The sequence below is a fragment of the Girardinichthys multiradiatus genome, chromosome 18, assembly GCF_021462225.1.
Source record: "Girardinichthys multiradiatus isolate DD_20200921_A chromosome 18, DD_fGirMul_XY1, whole genome shotgun sequence".
Taxonomy (NCBI): domain Eukaryota; kingdom Metazoa; phylum Chordata; class Actinopteri; order Cyprinodontiformes; family Goodeidae; genus Girardinichthys; species Girardinichthys multiradiatus.
In genome coordinates this window covers 44,899,595-44,927,550 of record NC_061810.1, presented here as the reverse complement: position 1 = coordinate 44,927,550, position 27,956 = coordinate 44,899,595, and the positions used below count along the sequence as shown (strand labels likewise).

Below are 27,956 nucleotides of genomic sequence, written 5' to 3'. Positions count from 1 at the left end.
CCGTACATCTTATGCTGGAAAAGTTTAATAAATTTATCTTACATATACAAATAGACATACAGCTCTGTAGGGCTTTATATTATAACATTACATCACAAATCAATAAAAATGAAGCAGAACAGATTAAAACAATTCATGCTCAGATCACTAACCAAACATTAAAACGATTTGTTATTGGTCCGCTTTGATTTGGCAAGAGAAAATTTTGCCGACAGTGGAGTTAAACCCATTTTTAAACTCGGGCTCAGTAAACTGGTTCCCAGCAGAAAAACAGTTGGGTTTGTCATTTATTCCCAACACAGAAATGAACACGCAGGCTAGTGTGTTTGGCAGCAATGACATGTAAACAGGTTTTAGCAGGAAACAAGTAAAAGCACATATGTGAGGTGAGACTTATCTCTGTGAATTCACTCTGGTTGTAAAACTTGGCACTGTTAATACGCAGCATCACGCCGGAAGGCAATGTAGTTTATATGAAAGTCACAGAAAGATCAGACCAGAAACATGAGATATTTGGAACAAAAAGCACACAGTGCCACCTACAGGCAGAGGTGAGGCTGTGATTTTAGTGGATTATATCACATGTGGTTGAAGCTCTGTCATGCAGCATCAGTTTAGAGAGATATCGCAAACATTCAGCATATCTGAGACACAACTGGATTCAGGTGTTGACTGGGAAACTTGAATCATCCGAACCAAAGCAGGGTTCAGTGTTTCAGTTTCTGGAATGTTAAAACCAGTTAAAATAAAAACAAATTAAAAAAACTTTAACACCAAGCATGTTGGGTAATTCTGCCCATTCTGCCATGAAATCTGCTTTCACAGGAAAAATAAAGACATACCAGAAGGAGGTGAATCTTTTACCTCGCCGAGGCATTTCTCTCTGCTGATCAACAACCAAGAAAGTCAGCCTGACCTCTGACCTTTCTAGTTAAAAGTGTTTGTTACACTAAACTCTGCCATCCTCTGCAGGACTGTATGCTTTTCACTGATGCCACACGAATGACCGGGCAGATGAGAAAGCAGATGAGGATATCAGTTAATACAATCATGTATTAATATGTGTTGTTTTTATTAATACTCTACAGTTTAAACTAGAATGGACAGAATGGAGATAAAAGTTGGCTAAACATTCACAATTTAAAGTGCCACAGACAGAAAAACAATATATCTGGTAAGAAATCAAAGTTGATGGCATCGTTTTGATACCCGGTAAGATGGAGCTCCGACATTTAATCTTCAACAGGAACTACAGAGATTACCTGAAAACGTTCAAACTTTATACTGTTAGTCAACTTTAAGGAAAGTAAACAATAGTCATAAGAAATCATTAACGTGTTTTTAAGTATGTGGTGATAAACCCAGAGGATTTGTTTATATGTTTTGATTCGCAAACACTATGTTACTATACTGAATATATTATTTTAAAAAAGCATTAGTCTCAGATGCTGGTCAGCACCGAGCTGGTTTCTATGACCAGAGTGATGGTACCAGGGAGGTCGTTATCGTTCTCGCCGCCTTTATCCTTTAGGTGAAGCGTCTTCTGGATTCTTCCCTGCTCAGCCGGCACCGTCACCTGACCCAGGAAGCCGTCCTTAAGAATGTTGTGGTTGTATATCTGATGAGCAACATGAGAGAGGAGGTCAACATCATCGTCCTGATTAACAAACACTTCAACAGAGACCAACACAAACCTCAATGCTGATTGGTCGGTTGGCTTTCTTCCTGTAGAAGAGTCCTTTAGTGTCGAAGTTGGGAGCGCGTGTGTTTTGACAGACTGCAGATTGGACCTTGTCTCCTTCACAACGAATGATAACATAAGGATCTGAGACTGGAGACACAAACAGTTTGTGTAGGTTTTTAGTTTTTTTGTATTAGGGACATCAAAATAACAACTTTTGCAAATATCCTCAAAAGATAAAAACTTTAAGGATTAAAAATGACCCTAAATTAGTTACCAGTTATATGAACTAGTTTACAAGTTTTCAGAGCAAAATATCCACTTCATAGCTTGACTATTCCTGACATGCATCTAGCACATAGGTTGATTTAAGAAGAGAATGTATTGATCCTCTCAACTAAAAGCACATTTACATGGTTTCGCTTGTTTGGCTACTTGTTAAAGAAAGACTAAACAGAAAAAGATTTCACTGTTACCAAATTAGTTGAGGGCTAAAGGTAGATTGATGCTCACAATTCCTTTAATATGTCTTTAATTCATGACAGAACAGAACATTCGACATTTCTCCTCCTTCAGCTGCGTTTGTGAATCTGATTAGAAAGCCCAAAAATCTATTGATAGATGAGACTAAACATCCGGGCACATGTTTAAGGCAGAGCAAAGTTGAGAACTCAAAATTAAGTCCCTGAGTACTTCTGGCAATTAGAAACATGAAGAAGTTGCTAAAAATTGATAAATAAATAAATTGTTAAATTGTCCTTGCAGGGTTGTGGGGGGCTGGTGTCCATCTCCAGTGGTCATTGGGTGGGAGGAAGGGTACACCTTGGACAGGTCGTCAGTCCATCACAGGGCATACAAGGACAGACAACCACGCACACACTCATACTTTAGGGTGATTTCAGAGAGAACAATTAACCTAACAATCAACTTTTTGGACTGTGGGAGGAAGCTGGAACACCTGAAGAGAACCCAGGCGAGCCTGGAGAAAACATGCAATCTCCATGCAGAACGACCCTAGGCTGGGATTCGCACCCAGAACCTTCTTGCTGCAGGGCAACAGGGCTACCCAGTCCACTGTTTATTTTATTCCAAATATAGTTCAAATCCATCAGAGCAGATGTGATAACATCTTCAGAACGGGTTCATTGTTTAAGATTACAAAACTGAGTAAAATTATGAGTTGTTTTTATTTGTAAAAACTTATGTAGTATTATGTTAAAAACACAACGTAGTTCAGTCATGTGACAGCCGATTGTTTTAAAGACTATAACACCACTCTTAAAATATAAAATGTTGTAAAAATAATAAATAATTATATTTTGTAATCAAACAGGGTTTGAATTACTAGGGGGAAAAGAACATTTTAATTTTTTAATTTTTCAAAGCAAATTTATAGTATTCAAATATAAAACAAAAAGGAGAAAATACCTCCGTCTGAGTCTTGTCCTGCGAGTCCGTCAGCCTGCACCACATGGACCTGTGTGACAAGTGAGGGATAACCACACATCCCAGACCAGCAGGTGCGAGGTGGCTCGTCAAGCGTCAGCTCCCTGCAGGACAGAGACAATATGGCAGAGTGGCCGTCTATGTGGTTACGATTTTAAAAGAGGAAGGTGCACGTTGAACTGTTGGCTCTTTAAATATGATTTGAATAAATCAAGGTAATACTTGAACTAAATTAGGACTTTATCTTGACACACACTGAATCAGACACAATGTTCTGTGTGCAGCAACCACAAAATAAACAACAGTTGCAGAACCTCAAGGTAAATCACAACAAAGTGTCCATACTTGCAGTCAGTGGGAACGTCGGCAAAGACGCGGAGCAGAAACTCTCCTTCCAGGCCGGCATTAAATGTTGTGGGAATGATGACGTAACGGCCCTGGGTCAGTTCGATGCGCAGAAACACAGACCTGGAGTTGATGAAGATGCTTCCTCCAACCTTCTGCTGGACTGCATGCATACGGTAGGTCCTGTTTAGCTCCACCTGAACACAGTTAAACATGTTAAAGCTTAGTTTTACAAATGTTATAGCACTAATTCTATTCTTTGATGTGTATTTCTTCAACACCTTCTGTATGTCGAAGCCAATTGCCAGGTTTTCTCCTCGTCCTTCTCTCAGAGTGGCTCTGCGGTCTTTTTGCTGCAGACAGACCAGTACCTCGTCGCTTGGCTTCTTCACATCAAACACGTACTGCAACACAAAACAAAGATGCATGCACACGTTGAGTCCTTACAGCTGAATTCAAATTCAAATTCAAAAAGAAGAAGCTATCTAAGACATGGTACATCTTGCATAAACTGAAAGAGCACCTGTGGGTTCTGAAGAAAGGAATGCTTGTTATTGCTGCAGCCCCCAGCACGATTGCGAAGTGGGTCATCGTGGCGGCTCCAGGAACTCCGCATCACAGCCTCCTCCCAGGTCTTATGTAAACTCAGATAGGATGTGTTGATGAGACTACAGAGGATGAGGTCTGTGAAGTTAGCAATGAAGTCATCAAACGTCATCCTGCAGACAGAAGAAGATGGACAGAAATTGTTATAAAGGTGACAGTGAGCACACAAAAAAGACTTGGACCAAACTGCTATTTAAACTTAAAGCAGTTGTTGCTGTGAATAGTTTCAGGTAACTTTACTTTTCCAGCAGGTGGCAGTGTTGCACTGAAACTCACCAGAACTCTCCATCATCCTGCACAGTGACGCCCATCCGCTCCCTCTCACTCTTACTGACCTTCTTCCACTCTTCAGAGCTGCAAGATGACAAATGTTTAGATTCACCTAAATATTTACTGGTGAGACTATGTCATAAGAGTGAAACTTTTAAATGAAACAAAACAGATGTGCAAAAGTAACGTGATTAAGATAAATCCGACTAAAGAGGAAAAATGTTGCGTTGGAAGTCTCATATGTAAAGATGTTACAAAAGGTGGCCCAATTTATTAAAACAAAAACAGAAGTATTTGGTGTTTCATCTTGAGGAAAAAAACGGGAAGGAAGTCTGGGAACACAATCCCAACTGAAGTACGGGGTTGGCAGCATCATGTTGTGACAGTGCTGCTGCAGGAGGATTGGTGAACTTCAACGGCATCATTAGGAAAGAAACATATGGAAATATCGATGCAACATCTCAAGACACCAGCCGGAAAGTTAAAGCTTGGGAGCAAATGGTATTTCAAATGGGCAATGACTCTGAGCATACCACCAAACGAGTGCATTAACGACAACAAAGACAGTGTTTTGTAGTGACCATCACAAAGCCCTGATCTCGGTCCCATAGAAAATCTGTGGTCGGAGCTGAAAAGGTGCGTGTGAGCAATGCAACCTACAAACCTGACCCAGTTACAGCAGTTTTGTCAGGAGAAATGGGCCAAAATTTAAGAAACTTGTGGAAAGAGACCCAAACCATTTGACCCAAGTCATCCAGATTTAAAGGCAAATCTACCAAATACTAAAGACATGTATGTAAACCTAAAAGTATTTAAAAATGTCTCATTTATTATTCTGATGTTTCGTAAAAAGAAATTTAATTTACCATTTACCAGTTTGATAGCAGCAGTTGCAGCAAAGGAGTTTGTTTAGGTTTGTAATGAGCTGTAACCGATTAACTGGTAACTGGTTAGCTAGATGTTTTCTGTTTTGTCTGTTATAACCACATACCTACAGATATGTCCTTTTGACGCTCAGACCTGACCAAACATTCCTATTTGCGCCGCTGTTGGCAGATACACCTTTAATCAGACGAAGCCTAACCTGTAGCTTCAGCTAGCACGTGCTAAAGTTGGAGTATTCTGCAACAGATGAGGAATAAAGGCGAAAGTGGCTGAAGAATCTAAATTTATCACAATGACTTATTGTTTTTCAGATTAGCATGCTTTAAATCTCTGGTGTCCAATGATATTTGGCCACTGGTATAAACTTCTACTGTCCCTTATGCTGATAAAGCTCTGATCCTGATCAGAAAGCTAAGCAAAAGTGATAGGGACATTTTTAAGATGAAAAAGAAAGCAGGAAGTGAGGAAATATTGCAACCTCCTATCATGAAGTCCTCTACATAAATTATTTTTGAAAAAGAAAAGTCAGACAACTTTAATAAATAAAAGTTTACGGAATATCCAACATATTCAGTCTCAAAGGCAAACAGTATGTTTCAGAATTTTGGAAAAATACCTTTTTAAATGAATATTGTGAGCCAGTAAACTGTGTTTCATTTCAAACATGCTTCTGCAGCACCAACAACCAACTGAACATAAGGTTTCTTTTGAAGAAAAATGTATGAGTTTTAATATTATCTCACATTTTTAACCAAATTATCTCCACATGCATCTACAAAAAAAAGGTATTATATGCTTTTTAATAAAAAAGGTTCAGTATTTTTAATGACTTTTATTTCATTTCATCTAAATCTGGAGGGAGGGGGGTTTACCTGTCGCTCCAGGGCCCGTTCCACTCTTTTTGACCCCAGGGGTTTCTCATGCGGATCATGCTGAGTTTATCGGACTTGAAGAAGGCCAGCAGACCGTGCCCAAGCCTTACTTTGCGGACATCAGTCACTGCATACGCGTGGCCCTTCACCAGGCCACAGGCTAGTTTGGCCTCCATGTCCTGTGCAGTCATTGCCTGGAACAACAATCAGTTCTGTCACATTTTGTTTTCTAAATAGTTTCAAAGATTCATCCACCGTGGGTTTGCCTTCGTCTCATTCTCACCTTGATCGAGCAGCTGATGAGGCCCCCTCTGCTGTGCACCTTCAGGACTCTTTCAAACAAGTCGTGCAGTTTCTCCTCTTCGTTTTTGTACCCGTTCTCTATCAAGTCTACCGGCTCAGAAATGCCCCCAGTAAAATCCACCAGAGCGTCGGCTGTGTTGCCCCCGTCCAGACCTTCGTAGCACCCACACATCCTTAAAAACACAAACAGGGAACACTTTTAGATGTTTCATCTCAAACTCAGTTAATGTGTTAAAAGGTTAATTTTCCAACAGTTTTTTTTTTAGCATTTATTCTAATAATAATAATAATAATAATAATAATAATAGTAATAATAATAATAAAACATTCACTGAATGAAACAGCAGAAATAAACAGCAACATGGAATGACAACAATGAAACACACTCCTCTAATGCTTTATTATATTATGAATCAATGTGAGATAATACGGTATAAATCATTATTTTAGTATAATTATTTCATTTTAATGTCATACTGTTTAAAACATGACAAATGTCTTCCAAGTAAACAAAATATCTTCTTTTGCATAAAACATACATAGACTATGTTGTACATTTATAATCTCAGTCTCTTCTTCTCAGACTTCTTTAGGGATGAGAATCACCGGGCAAAATGTCTTAAAATACCACAGAATGGAGAAACCAATTAAAGGAACTAAAAAAAGGAAATATGTAAAAGCAACTATCCAGGAAGAGCTCAAGTTTAAAACAACACTCAGTATTAGCAGTAGTGATCAGTACATTTCTGTGCAGATATATCTATAACAGTCATGGGGATGAAGAAGGTTTTTCACCACACTCCACCCACTTCGTCTCTCTCTAATCGGCACGGTACAGGTTGTGTTTCCACAGACCCACTAATGGCTGGAAGTCCGCCTCCAGCTGTCAGTGTAGTGTGCTGTGCTGCTGTTAACATTACTGTGAGACATTGTCACATTAAAGCAATCTGTGTGAAACAAACAAATAAATAGAATAAATAATAATAAAGAAATAGGAAATAAAAACATAAATAAACTAAATACTAATAATTGTATGTATTATTATATTTGCTAGAATATACATGTTTTTTTAAAGATATTTTTTTTCAGCACTAGTGGCCTTTATTTTTATTTTTTGACAGTAGGCAGACAGGAAAGAGGGATAGAGAGAGGGGGAGACATTCAGCAAATGTCGCCAGGTCCGGGACTCGAACCCGGGACGGCAGCTTCGAGGACTGTAGCCTCCGTATATGGTCGCGCGCTTAACCCCTACACCATCAGCGCCACGCCCCCAAGAATAAACATGTTTTTTTCATGTATGAAATTATTCACTGGGATAATTATCTGGACCACAGCCCAACCAGAACTTATAAAATAAGCCTCAGGGGTTCTGATGTGAGCAGAGAGGAGAGACGCTGCCATCAGGTGAAGCTGCAGAGTTTGCCTCAATTTTAAAATTTTAGGCTTTATGAGGAAGTTTTTGTCTCAGCCGTGGCGATAATGAGGAAAAGGGCTTTAATACACAAAACCGCGGACCTTTGAGCGCGGTGAAGTTAATTTTAGGTTTTGTTAGGTGTTGTATTAAGTGATATTGGACATTTGTGCTCCGCAGATACAGTGGGTTCTTCCTCCTGTTTGATCAGATGCAGGTAGTCTGATTATGGGCAGCTGCTTTCTGTCTGCTCCCTCCTCTTGCAGACGCTGGTTCGCTTAAGGACCGTCAGTAAATCTCCGAACCAAACATGCTGTTGCATGGTGGTTTTGTTTTGGAGTAAACAAAACCACCATTTTATGTGTGATCGGCTGATTAAGGATGTTTTTAAATACAGCGCCCCCTACCTGCAAGTAAATCAGAAAGCTGATGTGTCCTTAATATCATTGTAGTCACTCTTGAGTCTTATTAACTTTTCGGGACCAAAACAAGTAGTTAGCGGTTCGGAAAAAATTGTAACGGAACCGCTCCCAAAGCGGGCCGAGTGGAGTCAAGTAGGGCCAAAAATGAGCCAGTGGAAAAGGGACAAAAGACCCTGAACTTTCTTCGGGTTTCACTACAGTGTCTGTTACCTCCACAAACCAATCTCGGATATGCAGAAAATATTAGATGGACGAATGGAATATATGATTTAGGGCTTAGAAAACAATGTTCTTACAGCCCACATACACACTGTGGAAATTAGAAGGTCATTCCTAGAAATTAGCTTTAAAGTTGGAGTCTGGGAAAAAAAAAAACATTTTCCACACTCATTTTGTTGTTCCATAAAATCCCCACTTGGAAAATGCTTAAAACTAATTGCATACTTTTCAATAGGAACCCTGGTATTATTCTACATCCAGCCTTCACAGGTAAACCTGTTTTGAGATCTATAACAGCTCTGACTGGAAGTTATTGAGAACATAAAATTAAATAAATTCATATGATTTCTGTTCACTATGACAACCCAGTTCCCGCTCAACAAGTGTAGATTGTTAATAATAGCAATGAAGAGAAAAAGAAGGTGAAGAAGAAAAAGGTGACATAGAAGAAGAAGACAAAGACTGCGGAGAGAAGACGATGAAGAAAAAGAATCATTTTTGTTAGTAATAATTATGACAGTCAAACAAACCTGAACGAAGACAAGAGAAAACACATTAATGGCTCACTTTGCGTAGGCTTTCTCCACCAGCGCGCTCCAGAACTCATTCCTGTCATTGGAGTGGCAGTAAACAAGTTCTCCGTTCACCGTCGGAAGCCGGTCATCAATCACTACATCTACCCACTGACCGAACCGCCAGAACTGGAAGTGAAAGATGCCAGCATACGTTTCTGGTTTTTCTTTGTTCCACTCCTGGTCCTTCCAGTCTGGAATTACCTGTCAGAAAAACATAAAAAACATGCAGCACTGAATACAAGGATTGATTTAGTGACATAGGAATAAATTGCTGTTCCTGTTGAATCCATTTCAGTTTTAAAAATAAAACTTTTCCACAGCAACAAACAGTTTCAACCAAACAACTCAACCTTATCCAGACAAACACGCTAACATGAAGTAGATCAACCTTCCAGTTGAGGCTACAATCACCCAAGCAGCTGAAATCTAACCAACCATCACCACCAACATGTCCATCTTACCACACCCCGCCATACAACTGGGTTTTTCTGAGTAATACCAGCATTTCCATTTGTTTTCAACTCTTCCAAGATTTACAAGGTTTTTAAACCAATCCTTCCATAAATCCCTGTTGACTTTCCATCAACGTTGATGAAGCAGACTAACTCAAACCTGAGTGAGGTGGGGGATATTAATAAATACAAAATCCACTGAGCTAAGACAAGCTGAGCTCCCAGAAGCCCTCGGGAAAATCTCAGCGTTCCCTCATGGACGTCATCAGTATCCCAGTTGCCTAGCATCTTCAAACATCACTCACCAGCTCAACACCTTGAAAAAAAAAAAACCTCTGAGACTTTTCATTCGACTACCAGAAGTTTCTCATAGTACTCTGCTGGGAGTTATATTTCCACTGCTGGAAAGTAGTAAAACAATAAAATAAAAATCACACCTTTAAGAAAAATGTGAAATACTTCAGACAATCTGATTTCTAGGAAGAATTCATTGTTTTTAGCTCAGTTTCTCCCATTAGAAGTAATGCCGCTAAATAAATGTATTATATGAAGGAATTTGAGTGGATAATGGTGTTTACATCTTAATTTAAATTAGAAACAAAATGAAGCTCATCACATGTAATGACTCTGATGACTGTAATACAATCAGAACCATTCCTTTTTTGGATCAATCTCATGTCCTGTTACTCTTCGCCATCCATTCATGACAGTCGATATGTCCTAACCAAACTACCCCGAGGGCAGGAGGGGGCAGGATGAGGCAGGATGAGGAGGCTGTGGGCCAAAGACGGAAACCAGTACACTGTGATGGAAACAGTTTGGAGCGGAGGGGAGGGAGGAGGAGTATGAGTCTATTAAAAGTGGGAGGGAGAGATGAAGAGGGTGAGATTAGAAACTCTGCCAGAGCTCCATCCATCACTGCATCACTCCATACAGGCAAGCATTTTCCTCACCTGATTCTCGGAATCTGACGGACATGGACAAATCTTCCTCAGAGAAGTTGGTGCTCGAATTTAAGGAAGACACGGCTCTGACGGAGGTGAGGTTCTCACTTTCCCAGACACACAACAGCAGCTTCAGAAAATGTGTTGAATTAGTGCTTCACACTTCAAATAAGAAATGTTTTATCATACAGTTAAAAATGATATCTTTAGAAGCAACTGATATGTTATTTCAGGTTTGCAAAGCATGTATATCGTAAACAAAAATATAATTTTTGCTGTTGGAGGTTGTTTGAAGGTTCCTTTACCCTCCATTAAGAGCTAGATGTACATTTTATATTCATAAATACTTTGTATTTAACTTGAAGTAATCGTCCCAATAATATTTATTTTTCTCTTTTTAAATAGTGTGGTATAATAATCTTTAGGTTTGCACAGGTTAGAACGCCGCCGACAAACTTTCAGCCTAAAAACAAAACAAAAAAAACACAATAGTGCGTCAATAATGTCAGATCATTGAGAGTTACACAATCTGAATGCGGCAGCCACAGAGGGATGCCTTTAAAGTCAGAGTCTAAACCTGAGTCATTGTGTGCCAAACATCTCTTCAGACTACGCTGAAAGAGTTTTTTAATGCTCCGATTGGTTATGGTGGCCAACTAAATGCAAGCGGCAGCTTCCTAGTAGCATTTTGTAAGGTGCTATAGAGCCATCTCTTGGTAAAAAGAGCTAAAGTATCCATCAGTCCACGTGTTCCTATTGTCGTTAAAAAGTCCTTTGTCTTTCTCTCAAAGTCCACATCAAACACCAGCGGACCTGCCTAACAGCAGGAATCAGAGCAATGTTTCTGCTCAAAACACTGTAGTGTATACACTAATTTAGGGCTGAAACAATTAATTGGATTAATCGTGATTAATCAATTATTGAAATAATCGTTAACTAATTTGGTAATCGAATAATCGTTAACTGGAGTATACAGACTCAACAATATGCCATTTATGCCAATTACTGAATAAACAACCCACTCAGAGCTGTAATTAGGCCAAAACTGTGCAAAAATATATACATTTTACATTTAAGATGAAAAACCTTCTTTGTAAATAGGCTCTGTCCAGAACTCCTCGAGTGGCATGGTTGAATGTCTGTAAAAAATCTCCTATTAAGCACCTTTTGCTATCAGATTACTAATTGAATAATCAGAGAAATAGTCTACAGATTAATCGATTAGCAAAATAGTCGTTAGTTGCAGCCCCACACTAAACAAGTACTTCTTGTTCTGCAGATGATGCGTCGTCGCGTCTCATCTCTGCAAAAAACAGGGCAGAAGCGTCAGGATGGTGAGCGACTGCTTCTCCCCTTCGAGGCTGTGCATCGCCTGGACTTCCCCGTCCAAGAGCTAAATTTCTCCCGCTGGTACTTCTCCCTCTTAGGCCACGGCAGAGTCACCATCACCGGCATTTCCCAGCACTGGACCCCTGATCTCACCAACCTGATGACCCGTCAGCTTCTGGAACCGATTGGGACATTTTGGCGAAACGCTGAGGATCATGAGGAGTCGCCACTGAAGTGTCTCGAGGCAGACATGCAGGAGTTCGGGGAAAGGATTGCGGAGCTGGCTAAAGTGAGGAAGGTCATGTATTTCCTGTTTGCTTACAAGGATGGATCCACAGCAGCAAACCTCAGCTGCACGATTGAGTTCATACCCGAGAAATGACCCTCTCCATAGAGATTTCGTTTTAATTTCAGCATGAATATTCTCCTTCAAACCCATTAAAAGTTTTTCATAAATCAATGTTTTTCATCATTGTACACATGCCATTAACTACTGCTACTGGCCAATTGTAATGATTTCCAAAACCAAAACAAAATTTTTAAAGCAAAATTTAAAGAAAGTATTTTCCATGATGTAATGTACACACATTTGATTTAAAAAACAAACAAATAAATTGAAGAAATTCTAAAAAGCATTTTTTCTAAGAAACTTCTTGTTGGTAGTAGTAAATAAAATCTGAAATATCCCCAATGCATAACTGCTGCCCTGACAGATAACAGAGACCAATGGAGCAAAGATCAATAAAACAGCCTCTGAAAGCTGTTTGTTTTCACTGGGAGGGATGTGGGAAGGGAACAGACACAAAGGTTGACTTTCACACTGATGAGTGTCTTAATATTTTTCCTCCAGTCTACTTTTTGGATAACAACGATTTAAGTTGACCAGTTAATTAGAAGGTAAAGCAACACTGCAAGATGAGAGAAGAAAAATAAAAATATTTGAGAGACGCAGTAAAAAGGTGAGGAGAGAACAGAGGAATAATCAGTGTAAATAGTCTGTTGGATTTATAATAATAGCCTCCAACTAACTCATACCTGCACAAGAGGAGGGCTGATCTGTGTTTCCTGATGTATTCAAATTAACGGTTTTCCAGTGGTCTTTTCCTTGCAGTTTAAATACAATAGGAAGAAACGTCAACACAGGCACTTCTATCCAAAAACAGAAAAATGTCATCCCCACTGACAGATGTGTGTGTCATGTTATTCCTCCTAATTTCACTGGGTAAATAGTAGGGTATTCCATTAGATGCAGAGTTTCTTATGTTAATAAAAGATTTTCCTCTATGTATCCTACAGTTACTCATTCTGATTGATCCCCTCGCTGTCTTGTGATGTTGCCAATAAAGTGTTTATAGAACTTCTACCTCTGTCTGTTTTTCTGTCTCCATTACATTCTGCTGGATGATGCTGAATAACAACATCAGGCTTTAAAATATTCTAGATGTAACTAGAGGACACATAATCTCCACACTATCTCACATCAGATCAAGTGGGAGGAAGTTTAGGCAGAAATCACTTTGGCAAAAACTAATAGATTTAAACTAATTGATTATATACTCCCTAGCCAGGGTGAGTTTCAATTTCTTGTATAATGTGGATTCTAAGTATTCATCTTAACAATAAAGCTGGGAGCAGGAAAGAATGAGAGTTCAAAAAGAGGAAGGCCTACTGACGTCCAGCAGGTTCTGAAATTAGAAAACAGTTATATTCAAAGAATAGACAGGAGCAAAAAGGCAAAACATAACTAAGCTTGCTGGAACTTTAAAGATTAGACGGTGAACACAGCAAAAAGATACGGTGGTGGTTCTGTGTGTTTCTCTGTCAGACGTCTCTTCTTCTAACTCAGTGTTGAGAACTTGGCTCTAAATGTGTTTGACACGTCTCTTTCGGACAAATGGATTCAACCATTTTTTAAACCCTACTGACAGATAGTTCAGAGTCAAAGCTAGATGAGATATACTACTGTCCGACAGCGGTGTCCACTCTATGTGCATCTGTGTATGCAGATGTATGCAAAACTTTCTATAACACTAAATTGTATTTGAATTAACCAATAGACTAAATTAATAAACTCCTGAATGTGAAAAATGTTTTTGGAAACACTATTACAAAAGAAAAGAATGCTGACTGCTCTTTATCTTCAAAATGGAATTTAAATAGTCTTGAAACTGGTCACCGTGCTGGTCTTTATCATTGGAGAACTAACAAAACAGTTCAGAACCCATGTTTGTTACCGAACCATGCAGGGTGTCTAGACAACTATCAGGTCCACAGAGACAAAATGACACTGGGAAAGAGTTTAGTTGCCTTTCAGCTAATGGAAAACGGAGAGCTACAGAGGACCTTTGAGACAAATGGAAGGAACAGTGGAAAAAACACAGAGGAAACACAATCCACAAAGGCCGGACACAAACCACAGACCAGGAACCGTAATAATGTGAGCTTATCGTGTTCCAAAAACCTCAAAATGACTCAACTTAAACAGGTGTCCCTAGGTTAGAAGAGAAGAAAAGTGCAACAAAAGGCAGAAAACAGATAAAACCCATGTGGGACAGCAAATATCCACAAGTACTTTTTCTGTCTTCTACAGAAATATTTATACCCTGAGTAATCACTGGTGAGCGCCTTATTCGCCAGAGATAAAAAAGAAACAGAGCACTTCTAATTGCCAACAGGGTCCTCCAGTTCTCCTCTGGGGTTTTGGAACATTTTCTCTAAGTCCTTTGGTTTGAAAGCATCTTTATTAACTATCAGGCAACAATACTGAATATGTTATTTATGTCTACACTTAGATATCACCTCTTTTATTCAAAGAAATGCAGCTCAAAAGTATTCAGACAGGTCTTCTTAAAGCTTAGATGAGCTTTAATGTCCTTGTCTCATCCCACTGAGATCAGATGTGTAGTGTCTTGTCTAGATATGTTGGTAACAACACTGCTCAAACTTATCTGTCAGAAAACAAGCCTTGAGAAACAGTTGATCTGCCAAAAGGACGAGGATCTAAAACATCCAGCCAAAGTGTTGCAGAAGCAAACAAAGAATTAGAGAAGCTCAGAAACTCTCAGTGGAAACATAGCAAGAGAATGGTGGTATACTATAGGGACACGTGGATTTCACATGTAGATGTAATGTCGGATACGTTCTACAAAAGGCGCTTGAGGAAAAGATACAGTTTGAATGGGAGTCAATGCAACTTCTGGGGTTTTAGGTCTAATAAAAGCTTAAAGTAATAAACCAAATGTGTTTTGTAAGTTTTAGGTGATTGAATATTATGCTAGACCAGACTACTATGTGATGTAGCTCCTAGTCACTGATCAGCAAAGTTAAAATTAAGTTAAAAATAAGTGGCCAGAGTCTGTCACTTCAGCCTGGCTGCCCTGAATTTGAAACAACCCTAGAAAGAGGACCAAGCTTTCATATCTAGACACATATATAAACCATGTCTTTGAATTTCTTGGTAATCTAATAATAAAAGCACCTGAATCTATTTCAAAATAACAACTTTTTTTATAAAATATTGAACCAATTTGTAAATTACAGTATGAAACAATCCTCTTTTCAAAAAGGCAAAAAAAAAAAAAAAAGATTTTGTAGAAAAGCTCCACCGTAATGTTCATTGTGTTATAGATTAAAAACTGCAAAAATGTATTTTGCCATTTAAATTTAAAAGCAAATAAATAATGGGAAATTACTTGGAAATTGCTCTGTGCCGTTGCTGGGGTTGTTTATCCACTTCAACTAAAGCAGGCTGAAGTAACATACCTTATTTCCAATTTGTTTTATTGTTATAATGTTGGAAAAAAAAACATTTATTTGCTTATTTTATGCTTTTATTACACCAAGCAACTCAGACGTTGTATTGAGTACCATTCAGACTGTAGCGATCTTTTTGTGTAACGGCTAAGTACCGGATGTGTTGACATTTTGGACGTTTGCCTTTTCAGTAAAAAACATAGAAGTCATTCCCACAAGCTGTTGCAGAACTGATCCTTGATAGTCTCAGTTCAAATAAAAAGAAATCATAGACTGATACATTTAAAAATCAATACAAATAATAAAAAAGATCTTTAGACCCCAAAGAGGGGGTGATGGACTAAATGTTTTTAGGTATAACTGAATATCAAACTGTGCTCTAAACCAGCTGGTAGTTGACAGCTTAACAGAAAAAGGAAAAAAGAGAGAGACTTTATTGATCCCCCAAGTTGAAATTATGTTGTTGCAACACAAACCTTACAGCAGCAGTGCAAAACAAAGGAGTCCAAAATTATTAGGAATATTTTTTATGTGAGTTTAAGATGCCTTGGTTGAGTATTTATCAACCTGACATCAATGTCAGATCAATAATATAGTTATATATGTAAACTATATTATTAATACACATCTTTTTCCATCCAAAGTGCCTTATAGTATGCTCACACATGAAATAATGACACTGCCTCTGAGCAGCAGGATTATAACAGTTGCAGGTGCCACCTTGTGGATGATAGATGCTGCTTCCCAGGTGAAGCAGGATCCACTTGTTTTATACAGGTGAGAAGTTTGTTTGGTATCTGCTCAATTTAGAGTAGTACTTTCATTAGTCTTCTGAAAGCTCTTTACTGAAACCTTAATGGCTCTAAGCACTGATCCGTATGCCCAGTTCCTAATGATAACAAGTGACAAATATATGATTTATAGCTTTAGCCTACACTATTAGAAACATAAACACATGCCACAACAGCACAAATGTTTAGCCTTGAAATAAACTTATGCAGATCACGGAAACACAAACAATGTGTTACTGAGTGTTGATTGCCATGCAAAGGGAGATAAACGGCACAGATGGCAGCACAGAGCACGATGTAATGGCAAAAACTTCATCTCCACAGTCCACACATAATGACAAGTTTTACAAAACAGAACAATTTTACTCCAGCTTTTTAAAAATGCTAATTGTGAGGGGTCAATAACTGTGTTAACATCTGAAAGATGCACAAGCATGGAAATATCTACAGAAAGGTTTATGTTTTTACTAAAATTACTAGAGAATACACACTAAACAAGGCAAAAGCACGCCCAATTACACAAAACTGACTCGCATATGTGTATAGACCCAAACTAACACTACAGACACAAAGGAACAAAATCTCTGTTAATGCCTACAACCTTGTTTTAGGTTCAGCAGATAATGCTTTAGCTGTACACTGATATCCTCTTGGGACTGGAATCTGCATCACGGATGAAGAGGTGTGACCCATTTAGCAAACAGAAACCCGTTTACTACCCAGCACTTTCAGAAGTGACTATGAATCTGAGATGCGTTTACCTCTCTGTCCATGTCTCACCTTTTGCCAGAGTGCTTCTCTGGAAGCCAGACTGGAACAAGCAGCAACGAACCAGCAGTTTCCCAGCTGACCTTGATGCAAGTCATGAGCACTGATCCCATCCACAAACAGGTGAGGGTCGCTGCTTAAATCCTACAAGGAAAAAGATAAACGCTATTAGTATTCAAGCTATTTTTTGGCATACAGATATACTCCTAAGTAAGGAAATGTTTCTTTAATTTAATTTAAAGCCATTTTTCTCTTTCATGTGGTGAATCCACTGCATTTATTCAAGGACCCACTGAAGTCTGCTGCTGCTGGTGTGCATACATGAAGGACAGGGTGTTACCCAGAATACTCAGTCAATCATTAAGAGTTAAGTAAAGAGTAAATACACTGTTCAATTAAGAAAAAGCCACACAGAAACGGAGGCGGAGAACCTGGACAACAACCAAATAACAGAGCTAGAATAAGCCACTGGCACACACCCAGCAAAACCACTAAATATGTGGAAACAAGCACTGGTATGTTAGTTGAGAACGTCTGAAACTCTGAGGTCTTGTTCGTATTAACAGTAGAGAACATTTAGGCTATTCACACACACGTTTGCCTTTTTTCTATAAAAATAATTTTTTTAAGGTTTTCCAACCCTGGTGTGGTTGTGTTTAAGTCCCTTTCCTGACATTTGAAATAAAAACATGTTGAGGCAGGTAGCTGTCCTATTTAAGACTGGTAGAACTGGATGTTTCGGACTGCAGAAAGGGAGTTCTCCTTTTCACCGTCACCTGCTGCTTTGTACTTGGTCAACACAACAGTCTGAACTAATGTGAAATTTAAACGAAATCAAGTAGTTTTCTTTGGTGGATTACATTTTTACACACAAGTCTGCACACAAGCAAAAAAAGAGACCATAGTTAACCATTTCTAATCATTTCCACATATAATGTGAAATGTGTCCGGAAAAAGTAAAAATAAAACAAAAATCTGTGGGTGTTAAATATACAAAAGTTGCAACAATCTGTTAACACAAGTGTGCACATCCTTTAATATTTTGTAGAAGCAGTTTTTTATTCAGGGGATGCAAGACAGAAGCCTCGTCTTCTAAAGAAATCTAAGATCTAAGAAAATCTAAGGCAATCTAGGAAATCAAAGGCTGGATAAAACATGTTATCTGATGATTTCTCATGATTGCTTCAAAGGGATTGATGCAACTTGAAAAGAAACCAGATGGCATAATGAAATCAACCCTTAACTGTTGTGGTTCAATTTTAAAAGAGGTATGTTTGCCACAAAAACAATTCTGTGCATCAACAAAAGACAACAACCACAGTAAAATACACTGGTGGCAGTATCATGCTCTGGAGTTGTGTTTCTTCTAATCAACCATGTTTTTTTTTGTTGTTGTTTTTTTCCAGCACTAGTGGCCTTTATTTTTTGACAGTAGGCAGACAGGAAAGAGGGGGAGACATTCGGCAAATGTCACCGGGCCCGGGACTCGAACCCGGGACGGCCACTTCGAGGACTGTAGCCTCTGCATGTGGTCGTGCGCTTAACCCCTACACCATCAGCGCCATGCCTCAACCAGGGTTTTTTGTTAAGGTCAGTGTAATTATAAACAGCTCCCAAAGACAGTGAGCTTTGACCCAAAATCTTCAGATATCTGCTAGGGACACTGAAGATGTTCAGAAAAGTAGCGTTTTGGAAAAGCCAAGAGAGCCCAGACTGAAATCTGACTGTAGTCTACCTGAAGAGGACTGTGGACAATAGATGTCTCATAAAATCATAGATTTGGTAAAATTCTAATAGGCTCCTACCAAAGGACAAAGAATTAAACCAAATGATGCTTCAACTTTTACTACGTTTCCCCCTAACCTATTTCTTTGTTTTTCAACAGAACTACAGAGGATAAATACAAGACATGCTTACTGTTCTCTGGGTACATGTATTATGATAAACTGTCCTCCAACACTAAATTTGAACTTTGAACCATTATTAGATAAACTTAACTCAGCCAGAAAATATTTTGAGGCATTTTATGCTCAGATACCTCAGTAAATATTAACTTCAAACCCTTACTATAATTGCCTTGAACTTGTTTTTTTTTAAAAACAACAATTTATCTACAGAGTCTGGCCACTGAGGCCAGGGAAAAAGACAACTTAATGAGCACTGTGTGAACACAAGTATTAAATATTTGTATCCTTATAACTAATAACCCTGTTATCCACTAAAAGCCCTCGGGAAAAAACATTTTACGTCTTGTCTTCTTCCTGTGAGTATAAATTGAGTCCATATATGAAGTAAATGTATACATGTTAAACCAACCAAACAAATTGTAAAAACCTGAAATATACATTGTGTGACCTGTAGTGTTAAACGATTAAACTGTTAGGTCAAAAAACCCGAGATGTAGACCCTGGAAACCCCAGAGCTTTAAACAGGGTGCTCACAATGTTTTGGTTGGCTGATGAGCACGCATCTAGAAGCCAATGAAAGCGGTTCTTTCCTCTGGTCGGTTGGCACCAGTTTACTGGGGCCAGAGCTTGAGTGGTAGAAATACAAAGAGCTAGAGCTAAGTATTAGTTCTAGCACCAGTTAGGCAATGAAACCAGTTTGCTAGAATGGCTCCACTGAGACGTGGAGGTGATCGCATCTTTGCGGTTGCTTATCCTGCTTTGTGGAACGTCTTGTTGTTTTGAAGAATCACTTTTGGCTTTTCGCTCAGGTGGAGCTTAACATCAAGATTTAATTTTCAATAACATTTTCTATTTATTCCATTTTATCTCCATGGCTATATTTCATTGCTTTATTAAATAATTTTACGACCTTGTTAGTTGGTTTAATTCATTCCTATTGAAACACTCTTGTGATTTTACCGTTTTGCGCAGTATTGTTTAATTGCTCTGGGTTTGGTTTACTCAATTCTCTGCAGCACTCTGTGTTTAAAATCATGCGTCACTAAAGCTGATACTGACATTCAGTAAATGCCTCCCCCCAGATGCTCCCGTTACCAAATTTGCTAATCACTTTGAAATTATTCTACTGAATTATGTGGCAAACAAACTGCAAAATTGATTTCAACCTTAAGAACTACTGTCCCTAAAGAGATCCATAATTTTTTTTTATTGGAAAGATTAAAAAAGCTAATGTTACACTCATACCAATAAGAATGTTTCTCCTATCTAAACAGATCAGTAATATTGATTTACTAGTGCACCTTAATCCACCAGTTTAATTATTAATTTACTCTAAATATTAATGATTGACAGTAGAACCATTTAAGTGTGCTCATTTCATTCAGGCGTAAGTGTTTTTATATTGTATGCAGTTTGGAAAAAAGTATAGAATTACATAGTTAAAACTTAAAATTATTTTATAGAGTGTGAACAGACTATGATGGAGGAAAATGCCCAGAGCTGAACCTTGCATCGTCATAAACTAAGCATTGTCTTCTCGGTCTTAAAAAAAAGAAATAACACAAGCTCCTGGTAATCTCTCAGCTGTCTTTTTATGCGTTTTAAATAGGTGTGTGTTTTTATTATGAAGATAGTACTCAGGACAGATAAGATAAATCTATTTATGGAAGTCATTGAACATTAATTTCATACACAGTGTCATTTCAGGACTCAGCAGCAGCATGAATTTGCTATTACACTCCTGAAAACAAATAATTAGGTAAAAGTTTCTGAGGCTGCTTGTGGATTTTAAACAGATTCGGTGTTTATTCTAGGCGTATGTGATTATTAAAATGCAAATCACTTTAAAATAGAAGCAAAAACTACTTATTTTATATTATTTATGACATAGATATGACAATAATATTAGTTATATGTTGTAAACATTTGTCATTTGCTCTTTAACTAAATTTGCTTTTATACATCAAACAGATGTTCCAGCAACTTTCTGTTAGGTAATATTGAAAATATAACCTAACAGGTTATCTCTTAAAGGCTACTTATATAAGTTCAGGGACTTAAATTATCTTCCGATCAGGCTGATAACTTGTTTCGTGTCCCATTTTCAAGTGAAACCAGTAAATTAATGTAGACTATGGACATTTTGTGCCCTTTAGAGGGAGATTTCAGAAAGAATTTGAGGATGTAAAAATGAATTAGAGTTTGGTTTCAAGCAGCCTTCTCGTCTACAATGCATGTGCGGCACTCCATTAAAAGGTTGATAAACAACAGTTTATCCATTTATTTTTTTGTTTTTAAGTACAGTAATCTGTGCAGTAGAACCTCAACCACAAATTAAAAAAACAAATCCCCATTTCCTTCAACTTACAGATAAACATCTCAATGAGCTGTTTGGAACCATGCAAACAAATACATAAAAGGATTTGTTCTTGCTGTTTGGATTTCAGAAAGGGTAAGAGAAATTCCTTAAATTCTTCTCCATGTTCACCCTATTCAACATCTCTTCTGTTTATATACACTCGTGTCTCATGATCACCACCCCTCTTTTTCCCACCTAGTGTATCTCTCCATCTGAGAATCATTTCACTAAACTTGTGTTGTTTGAAAAGCAGAGCCTGCATCTCTTATGGTGATATCAGTAACTGTTCATTGTTGAGGCACTCCAATCCTCACAAGATGTTCATAAAGTTTGCCTGAACACAAAAACAAATGTTGAGATATAAGGTTTTTGGAAGAAAACCCTTGCTAGGGGCATCCTTGGCTGAAGTTAGTCATGTTTTTTCATTTTCTTACCTTGGGCCTTTTCCAGGTGACGTGGCCAATGTGATTTCTCTGGTAGAACAGAGACTGGTCAGATGCCGGGAACAGGGGGTCTTCAAACAGGCTTCCATTCTGTCTGCACCGCCTCCTCAGAGCAGCAAAAGACTGGCCTTCGTATAAAACTACCATCCCCCCTGCACACAATGAAACTCAAAGTTTGAGACAAGGGCTCTACAACACCACCAGCTCCAACACTTATCATATTAAAGGGATTTCTGTGTGTCGCTGGCAATAGGGTTATGGAGAATTATTTAGACAACTTCAATAAAGCCGGCAGGGCATGAGCTTCCTGAAGCAGTTTAAACTTCAAGGCAACAAACTGCAGCCAGCAGCTTTGCTTCAAGCTCTCATGGTGTGTGGAGAAGGATTAGCAACAAGGAAATGCTCCTAAACAAATTTATATGTAAAAATGAACCAACATGTCATGTGACAAGATGACAAACAGAAAGCATTATACAGTGAGTAGACACATCTTCCCATAAAAAAAATTCCTGAAAGTGAATTTGGTTTAGCTCAGTTTCCATAACATCTCGCAGGGCTCTAAACAACATCCTTTAGAGGCTACTTCTTCAGTACAGGAAATAAGTGAAAAACCAAATCAGAGCAGCATTTAAAACCCACACTGCAAGCAACACAAAGCAAGCAGGTTTTCTTCTCTATGGACCAAATGTTTGGAAGCAAAGTCAATAAAGGTGAAACTTTTAAAAGCAACTTCAAATTTCTGTTGGCAATGATTTTCTTAAAACCCCAAAATGTGTTGTATGAGAATAGCATTGCTGAATACGTGTTAACGGAGACAGAAGGGCTTAGTTTTAAGGTTGAGGAGACTGGCAGGAGTCACACCTTAATTGTAAAAAACAGAAAAACAAATAGTCTACAAGCCCTGGTGTTGTAAGTGTCAGATGAGGTAACTTTGAAGAAGAAAAGCCCAAACACCTGATAATTTTAGTAACTGTGTATTTGGGTAGCGCTGGGTAGCTGAGCAGTATTGCGTTAGCAGTAATGCTCCACTTGTGAAAGTAAATCTGTCGGGCTCCTTCTTATCACTCAGAAAACCACTCTGAGTACTACTCTGCCGGACAGGACACGGTTAAAAAAAATATACCACAAATTGTTACCATGGAGAAAGTTAACGAGGCTCATCATAGAAGTCACTAATTCTATCAGTGTCACTTAAAGTCTATACAATAGAGATGATAGTGAACAGCAGAGTGAAAGGAAGAAGGTATATCTGTGTTTTAGTTACAACTTTGACTCAGGGTTACAACACACTTTTTTGTTAAAATGCCATATTTTTCCAGATTCAAATTTCCAGAGTTTTAAGTCCTTTTAATGAACATTTTAAATTCTATTTCTACGGTTGTCAGGGTTTAACTATGGAACCTGCAAAAACCACTAACAGCACAGAAGAGGATAGGCAGACAGGCTGATGGCTGGGTGGATGAGCATATGGATGGTAATGATAATGCACAAGACTTTATGTTGATACAATTTTAAATCCATATCACTCATCCCTACTGGGTGGATTTATGAATTTTTGGATGATGGACAAATGGACTGATGGTTTGACAGATAAATGCATGATATAGGTAAGGAACTTTGTTTTCTTTTTTTAAATGTTTCTGATTTAAAAAGTGTAATTCTATACTTTTCCAAACTGTAAGAACCCTGTAAACTATACAGCTGTTTAAAACTAGAAATAATTTAAATATACACACTTTAAATCAAGTATACAAGCAAAGAATATTAACATTGAATTACATAGGTCATCCATCTATCCATTTTCTGAACCCGCTTCCTCCATACAGGGTTGCAGGGTAGCTGGTGCCTATCTCCAGCAGTCCACCGGCGAGAGGCAGGGTATACCCTGGTCAGGTCGCCAGTCCATCGCAGAGTACCACGGAGACACACAAGACAAAAAACCATGTCCACACCCATTCATACCTAAGGGCAATTTAGAAAGACCAATTAACCTAAGAGTGATGTTTTGGACTGTGGGAGGAAGCCAGAGTACCCAGAGGCAAACCACACATGCACGGGGAGAACATGCAAACTCCATACAGAAAGACAGGGAATTGAACCCAAACAGTGCTACCAACTGCACCACCGTGCAGACCTCAACCTAGTCCCAAAACGTGAAAGCATATTGTTTTCCTAATAAATGTTGATTTTTAACATACCTAACAAACTGGCAGTTCACAAAATGTCAATTTATTGAAGATGCAATGTGCTTATTTTGTGCTTGTTTTTGGATTGGATTACTTATTTGTAAAAACTAAATTGCCAAGAAAATACCCAATCTGGCTAATATTTGTAAAACATGTAACAGCTTCTGACTCTTGGGTTGGTTTAATGAACAAAAACTGATAATGCCCTGAAAAGGTGCAAAGAAAAAGCCTCGCTGGGTATATTGGGTTTAACTGTAGCAGACTAGGGAATACTTCTAGATCATTTCAGAGCAGAGCCTTAAAAACGTCTTTCCTGAAACAGATTTCAGCATCACATGTTAATAAACAAATTTCACACCCTTCTTTAACAGAAAAGGGCATTCAGGTTGCTTGTTTACAGTCTACTATAACACAACAGTACTGGTAAAATAAACCATTAGAAAGTCATCTGGGTTTAATGTCTAATTACTGAAATGTATAACCAGAACAAGAACAAGTTATAATAATTAAAGCTGCAAGCAGCCTTGAAAGCCCTCGCACCTCAGCGCAACTCGGCCTGTGCAGCGACTGCGGGAGCTTGGCATCACCAGCTGCGCAAGACCGACGAGGCTGCCATTAGATTCCACACATCGCCACTAGGAGGGACTGTGAGCAACATGTCATATGATCTTCGATAGTGCAGAGTTCTCATCTGGCGAGAAGCATTTAAAATTTGGGGGAAATCTGATCTTCCAGATGGAAACTGCATTTAGTTGTTTATTAGTGCGCGGAGCTGAAACAATGTCATGAACTGACTGTGGCAACATGTTCAGCATTGATCCCTGATGATGTATACTACAATTCAAGTGGATCCGATGATGTATCAGGGAGATAGAGCACTTGAAATGTCCTAGGGGGCGCTGTTGATCCAACTTTCAATGTAATCCAATAGAGCTGTTTGGGGGCTGACAAAGATCAACCATTTTCAATTTGGAGTGAATCGGACCATGCATGTGTAATTTAGAGCCAAACGTATGGCCGTGGCGTAACATCAGAATTCGCCACGCCGTCATAGCCACAACCTCCAGCCAAACCAATCAGTACTAGACACAAACCCAAACCATCATGTTATCTGTCAGTTGGGACAGTTTCATGTTGATTAGGTGGAGGGGATCAAACATGGACCACATGAAACATTACACTTCCTGTTCTCGGGGGGCGGGGCTTCAGTTATGTCAGCATCTGATCAGTGAATATTGTTCAGGCCTAGAGGCAGATCAATCCCAGAAGGTTTCATGAGTCTGTGACTTTCCTTGTTGGAGCTATATCTATTTCGTCTTTTATGGCGAGAAGTCATATTTTGAGGCGTGGCCACGCCCACACGCTTTCATGTATCAAAACGTTTTTGATAAGTTTTGATCCCCAATGCCTTAAGAGTATACTGACAGATTTTGAAGTCTCTAAGTCAAAAGCTGTAGGAGGAGTTTGTTCAGATATGCGGGCTAGAAACGGCCAGAACAGGGTCAAAATGGCAAATTCAATCCAAAATGGCCGACTTCCTGTTAGGTTTGGACCAATGCTCCAAGAGACTTTTTTGTAGGTCCTGAGAAGTTACATATGTGTACCAAATTTCAGATTCCTCGGTCAAAGCATGGCTTGAGGCTGATTTTTTTTTTTCTAGGGGGCGCTGTGGACGAATTAGGCCACGCCCACCAAAGATGTCATCAGATCTCTGTTGGGGACTGGACAAGGATCAATCACATTGAATTTGGTGCAGATCAGATGATGTATGTGGAAATTAAAGCCAAACGTATGGCCATGGCGTGATGTCCAAATTCGCTGCGCCACAATGCCCACGCCCTTTTATGAAAAGTCACTGTGCTTCAAACGAAGTTAGACCCACTAGTTATCAGTCACCTGACAGTTTCAAGTTGATTGAGTGTAGACAGCCAGATAGCGACTTTTCCCAGTAAAATAAGTGACTTCCTGTTCTCAGGGGGCGTGGCTTTGATGATGTCAGCATATGACCCTATAGGATCGTCGGGAACCCGAAGGTCCTCCTTCTTGCCAACTTTGGTGTGATTTGGCGCTTCTTTGGTAAAGTTATTGCATTTTTTCACTTTGAGCGCGAATGTCAAGTTCGCGCCCCGGCCACGCCCCCTACACATGGCCAAAAACTCACGATTTTGATAACTTTTAATCCCCCATGGCTTATCTGCATGTTGACCAAATATGAAGCCGATAGCTCAAAATCCCTAGGAGTTCGTTAAAGTTCAAGGTGAGTAAAAGTGAAAAACACCCAAAAATCGGCCTTTGACCCAAAATGGCCGACTTCCTGTAAGTTTTAGGGCATACCCCCAGGAGACTTTTTTTCTTTCTTTGAGGAGCTCTAGCAGTGTGCCAAATTTCAGATCTCTACAACTTACTGTTCAGCCTATCTCACTGACGACGACAAAAATTTTACGCGGGGGACAATTTAGGGTAAAGTCTTACGTGTTTTGGTTCATGACAAAGCCCCCATATTGCCCCGCCAAAAGTCCCCGGAATAATAATAAATAAGAATTCTTGCGATTACAATAGGCACTTGCAGGCTTCCTGCTCGGGCCTAATTATAGAAGAAATAGCAGAGGAAGCTGCTTATGATCAGGAGTTAATCATGAAATACTTAAAACTAAACACAGACTGGTAGTGACTTTTGAAAACACTCGACTGGAGTCTGAAAGGAGAGCAGAAAATTCTGATAAAAGTAATAAAAATAAAAAAGTGAGTTTTTCAGCCTTAACAACAAGCATGACCAGAAAATGACTCATCAAAAGGAAAGATGGACACAATGGCTTTTCTGTGTTTCTACATCACGTTAAACGATGCATTCACACTCCCATTTAATTCCTTTAAAAAAACAAAAACATTATCAACTTACGACTGATCTGAACTCACTAACAAGAAGCGGTTTGACAACGGAGCAACCACAGGAGGGATACCAGCAAATTATGGGTGTGGTTTCATGAAGACACCACTGAAAGCTACACAACAACCAGACGTAGGTGTTGAAATATCATAAAGATGTTTCAGTTGTTTGTAGACGGAGGCCAAAGCATCAATATAGCTTTATGCATCTCTGCAAATCATTTCAGCCACTGTATATGACAATAATACGGTTATTTCTAGACATCTTTTCCGAGATCCGAGATTTTTAGGATCTGTGAAGCACGCAGGATATGAAAATGTGATTCTGAAATACTAAAATAAGCCTTCAAAATATGGTTAAATCTTTTTCTTCTTGTTTTTTTTTTATTTCAACAATGTTAATTATATTAACCTGAATATTTCCTCTGCGCAAAAAAGTCATTATTTGAAGAGAAACGTTTCTTCACATTTAGACGTCCGATAACTGACATAACCACGACTGTTTAAAGGTGCATTAAAATCAAATCCATGAAAACAGGTTGAAATTACACGGATTAACAGATTACCAAAGCAGTCAAACCTCAGAAACTGACTTCCGACTTTATTTTTACTTTGAAAGGCCCCGCTTGCATCTTTTTTTTTTTTTTTTTTAAGTTGATAATTTTAACAATAAAGTTTGAAAAAGTTATGTGGGAGGAGATTGAAACGAAACAAACAATTAATAAAAAAAATGCTTTATTATTCAAACGACTGGTTAAGACCGTCTCTATGAAGTTATGGTAATTTTCTAAGGTGTTTTAAGCGTTCAATCAGGTGTAGTTAAAGTAGAACAAACTGTTTGAATTAACGCAGCTGTTGGCGGAGAGATTTCCAGATGTAATGTCGAGTTAGATTAAACTGTAACTACCTTTTTATTGTTCCCCGGATGTTGCACTCGGTGAGACGGTTTCGCTGCCTTCTCTCACAAATCCCTTCAGTGAAGAAGGTTTTAAAGCGGAGCGGAGTTAGTCTACGACCCTCTAAATAAAACACCGCTGAGACGAGAGGAGCTCCAGCGCCGCTTCCGGAGCTCAAACACTCAGCAGCCCTCCTCCAGAGTCCCC

The 27,956-nt window shown here is 38.8% G+C and overlaps 2 protein-coding genes across 2 annotated transcripts; one reads left to right on the top strand and one right to left on the bottom strand.

The window, feature by feature from the left end:
- Positions 1-7: 7 nt before the first annotated feature.
- capn5a (calpain 5a) lies at positions 8-27,955 on the bottom strand. Its single transcript, XM_047392487.1, has 13 exons — positions 27,761-27,955; positions 21,773-21,933; positions 17,085-17,216; positions 9,028-9,236; positions 6,389-6,581; positions 6,106-6,299; positions 4,355-4,432; positions 3,996-4,191; positions 3,754-3,876; positions 3,473-3,669; positions 3,110-3,231; positions 1,695-1,831; positions 8-1,618 (listed from the first exon to the last, which is right to left on the bottom strand). The coding sequence occupies exons 2-13, from the start codon at positions 21,926-21,928 to the stop codon at positions 1,442-1,444; spliced, it is 1,914 nt and encodes a 637-aa protein (XP_047248443.1). The 5' UTR covers positions 21,929-21,933; positions 27,761-27,955; the 3' UTR covers positions 8-1,441.
- On the top strand, positions 10,399-13,123 carry ompa (olfactory marker protein a). The gene is made up of 2 exons (XM_047392488.1): positions 10,399-10,526; positions 11,711-13,123. Exons 1-2 carry the CDS (start codon positions 10,464-10,466, stop codon positions 12,140-12,142), a joined length of 495 nt encoding a protein of 164 aa, XP_047248444.1. The 5' UTR covers positions 10,399-10,463; the 3' UTR covers positions 12,143-13,123.
- Position 27,956: the final 1 nt, after the last annotated feature.

Bases quoted from the DNA above. Each gene is read 5' to 3' on its own strand.
- capn5a (XM_047392487.1), bottom strand. From the start codon at position 21,928: ATGGTAGTTTTATACGAAGGCCAGTCTTTTGCTGCTCTGAGGAGGCGG. The intron at 9,237-17,084 runs GTGAGACATGGA...TTTTTCTGACAG, and splicing joins GAGAAGCACTCTGGCAAAAG to GTAATTCCAGACTGGAAGGA. The intron at 6,582-9,027 runs GTGAGCCATTAA...TGTGTTTTTAAG, and splicing joins GTGGAGAAAGCCTACGCAAA to GATGTGTGGGTGCTACGAAG.
- ompa (XM_047392488.1), top strand. From the start codon at position 10,464: ATGGACAAATCTTCCTCAGAGAAGTTGGTGCTCGAATTTAAGGAAGAC. The intron at 10,527-11,710 runs GTGAGGTTCTCA...CTTGTTCTGCAG, and splicing joins AAGACACGGCTCTGACGGAG to ATGATGCGTCGTCGCGTCTC.